General features: G+C 26.4%; 1 protein-coding gene and 1 long non-coding RNA gene across 2 annotated transcripts; both read right to left on the bottom strand.

The window, feature by feature from the left end:
* Window positions 1-2,137: 2,137 nt before the first annotated feature.
* On the bottom strand, window positions 2,138-4,646 carry LOC135145537 (uncharacterized). Its single transcript, XM_064077655.1, has 14 exons — window positions 4,593-4,646; window positions 4,393-4,527; window positions 4,250-4,333; window positions 3,794-3,865; window positions 3,676-3,737; window positions 3,533-3,598; window positions 3,345-3,480; window positions 3,235-3,285; window positions 3,090-3,185; window positions 2,908-3,033; window positions 2,777-2,845; window positions 2,632-2,721; window positions 2,321-2,429; window positions 2,138-2,262 (listed from the first exon to the last, which is right to left on the bottom strand). The coding sequence occupies exons 2-14, from the start codon at window positions 4,519-4,521 to the stop codon at window positions 2,138-2,140; spliced, it is 1,215 nt and encodes a 404-aa protein (XP_063933725.1). The 5' UTR covers window positions 4,522-4,527; window positions 4,593-4,646.
* Window positions 4,647-4,792: 146 nt separating this feature from the next.
* LOC135145536 (uncharacterized) lies at window positions 4,793-5,123 on the bottom strand. The gene is made up of 3 exons (XR_010283481.1): window positions 5,070-5,123; window positions 4,939-5,012; window positions 4,793-4,882 (listed from the first exon to the last, which is right to left on the bottom strand). It is a non-coding gene; the product is annotated as an uncharacterized LOC135145536 (long non-coding RNA).
* Between the last annotated feature and the right edge of the window lie 2,785 nt (window positions 5,124-7,908).

A 7,908-nucleotide genomic window follows, 5' to 3' on the forward strand; every position in this document is an offset into this window, starting at 1 on the left:
TTTCTAAATATTCAAAAATTAATATAATAAATAAATATAAATTATAAAATAATAACAAAGTAGCGCAACAAAAGTTATAATTTTTTTTAAAAGCGCTTTACCATTAAATAATAATAAAAAATACTAACGAAATTTTCTTAAAATTAAAGATCTCGCTTATATTTAACATTTTAAAAAAAAACTATGCAAGCGGTGCCTGGTGTATTTAAACTAAAGAGGTACTTATTACATTAAACTTTTAAGCGCATTTCTACGCTCAAAAACGCAATTGCTGAAAAGGTTTTTTTTTTAAAAAACTTTTTTACTCGTATATAGTTGAATGAGATAGATCGAGAGTTAGAGCGAATAAAACATAATTTTTAGTTATATAAATTATATTATAAAGTGCACAGCCCTAAATTTGTTGAGACAAAAACACATGCATAATAGAACAATAACAGCACGTGCCCAGCCACATATTATCAATTGTATATTAAATCCTTATACTTATTAAAAAGCAAAAGCAAACTTGTATAAAAATAAAACATACTGAAGTCGAAATTTCAGTTCCGGCAGGAAAAATCGCTATAAATGACAAACTTTAGTATTAATATATAAAGCTTTTTACTAAGCAATATTGCAGAAACTTGCTAATAACAACGCACATGTAGAAGTTCTTAAGTCTGTGTAGCGCGAAAACAAGCCTAAAATATATAAAGAGCGCTTGAGCCTGCCAAGTTCAGCGATCGTCTTGAGTATGGAAGAGTTTTTCCTGGCGCTAGCAGAAAACTCTTAATAAAAAAAGTTAGACTTTTTAAATATTTTACTTTAAAATACTGTAATCCTCTTTTTTAAATATTTAATATTACATGATTTTTTTTATTTATATAATTATAACTTTAAAAAAAAATTTCGATTATGATAATAAAAAATAATTTATATACCATATTAAGATTTTAGTAATATTTATATTATTATTCAAAATACTTTATACAAAACCATAAAACTTCTTAGAGTAGTAACAATTGTAATTTTTTATAATTTTTAAATTATTATAGTAATTAAAAAAAATTATAAAATAATTAACAAAATACCATAAAACATTTTAAGGGAAGCATTAATTGTTGTATAATTCCCAATGGTGGTTCCTATAGTCACTATACATTTTGTAATACTCTCCAGAATCTAAAAATATTGATGGTTTTATAAAAAGCTTAACAAAAAAAAATAGAGAAGAAAAAAAAACCAAAGAAGACGTTTGTGTTTGTAATAAATGACTAAGACTTTCGTTAAGTTGCTTGAAAAAACTCGCAGGGACATCATCAAAAATAAACGGGACGATTTCGCTAATAATTAACGAGGCGTAGTGGATGAGCATTTTATCTTGAGAGTCCTGGGTGTGATTATAAAAGTTTTATACTTGTATAAATAATTATATATATAGAAAAAAAAATCAGTTCTTGAAAATTAATAACTGAAAAAAATATAGTAAATAAATAAAACAAAAATCGTATTTTAAAAATGGAATTATTAGTAAAAGCAAAGAAAGTTCTAATAATAATAATAAAGTATGAAAATTAATATTTGTATAAATAATATAAATTGTTTAAATATTAAGTAATGTTGAATATAATGCACTACTTTTTACTTTTTTATTTTAATTTAGTTTATTAATTTTTATTATTATTTAAATATATAAAATTAAAAGCAAGAAGCGTGAATGTTATGATAATGAAAAAAAAAAGTTTAAAAATAATTAATATTTTCTTAAAATTAAATAGTTTAAAATATTATTGAATATTACTTATGACATTTTTGACATTTTTATTTATATCATTAAATAATATATAGTAAATAGTAAAGATCAAGAAAATATATAATTAGAATAAAGTTTGGAAATTAAATAAATAGTATATAAACTGTTTTATATCTTATGTTTGGTATAGTGAGTATAACTTTATACTATATTTCTTTTTATTAACAGTTTATTTATAATTAATACTACTCGTTATATAATCAATAGTAAAAAGCAAAAAAGTATAATATTAATAAGTTTAGAATTTATATTAGTACAATATTTCTTAAATATTTGATAATACTGAAAATATTGAGTATTAATATTCACTTTCTATTTTTTTAAGTTTATTAAATATTTATATTAATTTATTTTTTTTCTTGCCTGGCAGCAAAGATAGGGCCGAAGCAGTTCAGCAAAAGGACACAACAACTGCGCTTGAGACTTGCAGAAGTAAAAAAGAGCTGCCATGCAATCAGTTTGAGTAACTAAATTTTCAGTATATTTTATAAAAAGAAGCGGTGCTTTATCATCAATAACGATAACTCGAAAGGCTATTGGTGTTCTCAAGCAGCATTTCCATTATTGCCTTCACAATAAGCTCAGCAACATTTCTAATGTGCTGAGTTTTTAGACGCGCTTCTTGTTCAAAAACCTCATTAGATTATAATAATGTACTAAAGGACATACTGAAGAACAAGAAAAGCGCATAAATATATATTTTGTATATAAAATTATTTTTTTTTAGATTTTTCTTGGTATATGAAGTATTAATCATTATTTATAATATCCTTTTAGTTCACTTTTTATTATATTAACTTAATAAATACTTATAAATATATTTTAAATTTTAATACTTTATTTAATAATAGAGTAAAACTTTTCTCCTCTTTTACAGTTGAAAGTGTCTTTACAATTATTTTAGCCGTATTTCTAGCGTAGTTCATCTTTTAAAGTAAAATGTGGTGATTTGACAATCAAAACAAAGCAAGCTATATTTACTTTATGTGATTCGCTCTCCAAAGAAGAAAAGGAAAACCAAAGTTCCAGCAAAGTCTTAACAACTGCGTCCTTGTATTGAGGGTATTCCACTTTATTATTAATTTCAATATATATATAGTAGCGCTGTTTACCTCGGAAATGGGTAGAATTTTTAAAAGATTTACGCAAATCACTTCTGCTAAAGCGCTATCAGGCTGCGCGATGTAGAGATCTCGAAATATCTTTATGACTTTGTTTCTAACGCTAACACCAGAGTCCTATTGAAAAACGGTTAGAAACAAGAACGAGGAAGCGCAGGCTTATTCATATCCACTTGAAGACGGTCAAGAATGGGGGGAAAGTAAAGCTCGGTTTGGTCTGGATAGGAAAGTAAAAACGGCCCGACAAGAGAAATAGCCGCTTCCCGTACCTGCAAAAAAAAATTCAAGCAATTTTAAAAAATTAAACAATAATTTTACGCTAATAGTTTTGTCTCGAAAACGCGCCTGCAAAACGCTCCTTATATTTTCCTTTAAAATATTATATCTATAAAAAATTTTAATATAAGTTTTTATTTATCCTTAATAACCTGAAAAAGAAGAGGAGGATTGGCCTCGACTAAAACTGCTAGCACACGAACAGCTTTAGTCCTTACTACACTGGAGGGATCCGTTAAACTTTTCAGCACTAAGCGTAAGACCAATTCGAGCATGCCACGATACGAGCTGTTCAAAAACATATTTACAATAGAATATTTATAAAAAGTATATATAAAACTTCGGTGTCCGGAAGGCGCTAAGCGCTCGACATACTGTTCTTATTTCATATTGGTCTATACTGGAACTTTTATAGAAAATAGATTTGTTACTCATTTATATATAAAAATATCTTAACTATTTATTAAAAAAAGCCAAACTTACTAAATGCCGGGGCTTTTACTTTTCTCTATAAATTCATATAACTTTTTCAAGGATTTTGCAGTCTTGTCGTATACAAACTTGTCATAAAAACGTCATTTATATATGAAAATTCATTAACCGTCGTTTTGTGGGCTTCTGGAACTTTTAAAAGCTCAGAAATATATTGAGCCTGAAAAGTTAAAAATGCAGCCTAAATGAAGCGCAGAAATATTAATATGAAAAAGTTAATACAGTATAAAAAAATTAAAAATTACCCTTACACTTTACTTAATAATAGTAATCTATGTTAAAAAATAGTAGCAATGAGAATAATTAGTTAGTATTACTATCTATATATAATTTAATTATTATTGATGAAAAATTACTTATCCCTAGATAAACTTTTATATTACTTCAATTGATAAATAAACTTTTATCTATTATTAAAGCCCTCGTGCCATGTGCGCTTCAAACCCCGAAAACCAAGTCGCTCACATGGAAGCCTCTAGCTTGGATTTATTGTAACACGCTTAATTATAACAACTCTTCTATTGCCATTCTTGACATACTTAAAAAAAGTTATAAAAAAAAGGACCTCTTTCTGGCCAGCAACCAAATAATCACAAATAATTTCGTATAAAGTTACATATATTTCTTCCACCACCGAAAACAACGTTTCCTGTAACGATTTTTTTTAATAAAAAACATTGTATATATACAAAAATAATAAGTCTAAACATTGTCTTCATCATTTTCCTTTGCAACACTATCAACACACGCATGACACTTAAAAGTTCCACGATAACCATCAGACAGCGCAACGCAGTGGCAGTGGGAGTACCTCATGCATAAGTTGCAGCGAATCATAGAGCCCTTATATAGACGGATGATGTCACATGTTTTATGTGACTTTAAGAAAAAAATTAATGCAAAAAAACTTTTTTAAAAGTGCTTATTCCACATATGCAATAGACAGCAGACAAATTAGCGGTGTCCACGGCGCGCATCTATTGGATAATAGTTAAGAGCTAAACTACACCGAAAAGAAAAAAATAAATAAAATAATATATAGCATAAAAAGATGTGCAACCTCTAAAAAATGTTCAATAAAGCTTTTAGGAATCGCTTTCAGTTCAAAGGCAAGGACACACGTGATTTTACTAACAACATCCAAACATATCAAACGCATTAAAATTGCATCCTTTTCGTTGTCCCATAATTTTTTGGCCTTCATAAAATTATAATAAATTCTAAAGAAATACTTATATAATAATGCTATAATACCGTCAGCGTTAAAAGAATCCTAAAGAACATATCGGCCGCTGGCCAATCAGGATGATTTATAACTGCTGAGAGATCTGATTTTATAATAATACGGTTAATAAATAATAAAAAATTATTATAATAAAAAAAACCCTCAATAAAGTTGTCAAAAAGACTTTTATAATCGACTTCAGATTGCTTTTTGGTTATTCTAAGCAGTAGTAAAATAGTAGTAAAAGTTTAATGAAAAGGTGTATTAATAAGAGTAATAATAACAAATATAGCCAACCCTTGAAAAAAAATTTCCCAAAACTTTCTACACTTTTCGGAGGCTTGATGGCTGCTCTCCAGTAAATGCTTGACTAGAAAAGTTTCTTCTTTTTCGCTTCCATATGAAAGTTGCGTATACTTTTTAATATGCATTGGAAGTTGCTGAACCTTCGAAAAAATTACTCTTTCATTAACAAAAAACTAAAAAAAATAAAAAAATTAAAAATAAGAATAAATTTTTTTTGGGTATCTCTGTTAATAAATATAAAACTTTTTAATAATAAAAAATAAGTTATAATCAATATTTTAAAAATTATATAAAATAAGTTTTTATCGAAAAAAAAAGTATATATATTTATATATTTATACCATTTCAAGGATAAACAAAGTTATTACTTGAACAGACTTATCCGAGTCAATTCTAAATATTGTGTTTGTCAGAAAAAAATAAAAAGTTTATAAATTATTTAAAAGAAAATAACATCGTATATATAAAACTGGAAACGGGCAAGGTGCTTTCGATTGGTGTTCAATAAGGGAATGAAACTTGTGAGCTCGTCAAAAAAAGACGAGCAAAAGTTCTCGTATTTTCCACAAATCTATTAATAGTTTATAAATGTTGTCATTATTTTTTATATATATAAAATTTATTACCGATTTTACAAGAAAAAGAATATCTCGTTGCAACTCTGTAATGTTTTCTACAGAAACCGAGGAGAGTAAAGTCGAGGACGCCTTTAAAAACATTTAGAATGTAAATAATTATATGAATTTATTATAAAGAAAACCGCTAGAAGTGCCACGTCGGATACGCTACAACGCTCAATAAGTCTAGCCAATAGGCGAACAAACTCACACGTGTCGTTATAAAAAGATCTATATATTGAAAATTTACTTAAAATTCTTATATAACACAAACAATAGACCTTAAAATTCTATCAAGACGCTTATTTTCATTATTTTTCAGACCTTTAAGAGAAAAAAATTCTTACAATTAATTATTTTTAAAACAAAACCGGCTTACCATTGACCAAGCTATAAGTTTCATCCATATAAGGAAAAATAATATATTTCAACGAAAATGTGCAGAAATTCAAGTTCAACTCTACAAGCTTCTCAGTACAGCACTAACCAGCTTCGTTAAAAATATTGCTGGATATGGGTTTTGCCGTTAAAAAATATACACTCTCATAGTCGGGCTGCCCGAATAAGAGAAGCGCGTAGCAAATAGAAGCCTTTAACACTGTTCGGAGCTGTAGAGTATCTTCTTTGTGTTTCCCAAAACGTTTCTATTTATAAAATTAACCATTTTTTAAATATTTCATTTATAACAACAATAATACTGAATAAAAATTATTATATAAATCTACAAAAATAACGTTTTCTCACAAAAAATATTAAGTATTTTTTTATTTCAATTTATAAACACAAAAATACAACAAAAAGTCTATAAACTTATAAAAAATATAGCAAGTGGTACTTATGATTTTATTAATAGTTCCATCAGTATATACATATCGAAAAATTATTGTAAACTTATATAGTATTACAAAAATAGTTTTCTATAATATATACTACTGAGCATTTCATATTATTTTCTAATTATAAAAACAACAGTATTTAATAAGACATAAACTAAAAAGTAATGCAATGACATTTTTATATATATAATATTAAGCATTCTATTTATTTATATAGTTATAGATAAAAAAGACTATACAGTTACAGAAATTATCACAAAAATAGCGTTTCTTAATATAAAATGTAAAGTATTTTTTTATATGAAAGCGAGAAAAATTATATAACCGTAATAAAAGTATTACAAAAATAGTTCTTCTATTCATATAAACTTCCAAGGAACGTTCAATATATTCACGAAACTTCGTAAAATATTCTTTTTCAAGGAAAATAGTTGATGAAGCCAAACTTTTAAACTCCAGTCTCAAATAAATTGCATATCAATACATTTATAAATTAAAATAGTTTTTATTATATTTATATTAAAAAATTCAATTTTAATTAAGAAATAATTATTATTTTCATTCAATATAATTATTCCTTCACTTAAAATTTTTATATACCAATTTTATTAGCTAATAGTTTTTTATATAAAATTTAAATCTCATATCCGTATATATCTAAAGAATCTTTAAACGTAAAATTTACATATTTTCCCAAATATTAAAAGTAAATTTTTAATAAGAAATAATTATATTAAATATAAAAAATTTTATAATACTTTTTTTGTAAATCTTATTTGAACTAAAAAAATCAAATAAAAAATGTTAAGCAAACAATACATGAGTTCCTCCAATAAACTCAAAGCTTTTTTTAAAGAAGTATCAGTATTTACAATAACGTCAATAGCAATTTCCAAGTTTTCTGCAGTAAAAATAAAACGCGCTATAAGAAATTTCTGATAGATTAGTTATTATTAATATTACTACTTTGATTTGCGATTTCCTTTACTATTCGCCTCTTCTCACTTTGCTCGACTAATCTATGACCAGTGATTGGATATTCTAAATGAGTCTGGGGAATAGGAGATGGTTTAGTGTCTTTAGTGCTTTCTAATTGGTCCATTTCAGCGCTGCCTGCCGTTATCCGCTTCTTTTTACTTATAGAAAAGTCATTTTGCTTTTGACTTTGTTCGGCTTGCTTCAAACCAATTATTGGAGGTTCTTGAGGTGGCTCGCGAGTAAAAAACGGGTCGGCGTCTGT

Source organism: Zophobas morio, unplaced genomic scaffold (genome assembly GCF_036711695.1).
Source record: "Zophobas morio isolate AGI-343-1 ecotype UQ-CSIRO unplaced genomic scaffold, CSIRO_AGI_Zmor_V1 ptg000157l, whole genome shotgun sequence".
NCBI classification, from domain to species: Eukaryota; Metazoa; Arthropoda; class Insecta; order Coleoptera; family Tenebrionidae; genus Zophobas; species Zophobas morio.

Excerpts from the sequence above, each read along its gene's own strand:
- LOC135145537 (XM_064077655.1), bottom strand. The coding sequence starts at position 4,521 with ATGATTCGCTGCAACTTATGCATGAGGTACTCCCACTGCCACTGCGTT. Across the intron at positions 3,738-3,793 it reads CAGAAGCCCACAAAACGACG|ACTGCAAAATCCTTGAAAAA; the intron begins GTTAATGAATTT and ends GTATACGACAAG. Across the intron at positions 3,286-3,344 it reads ATCCTCCTCTTCTTTTTCAG|GAAAATATAAGGAGCGTTTT; the intron begins GTTATTAAGGAT and ends AATATTTTAAAG.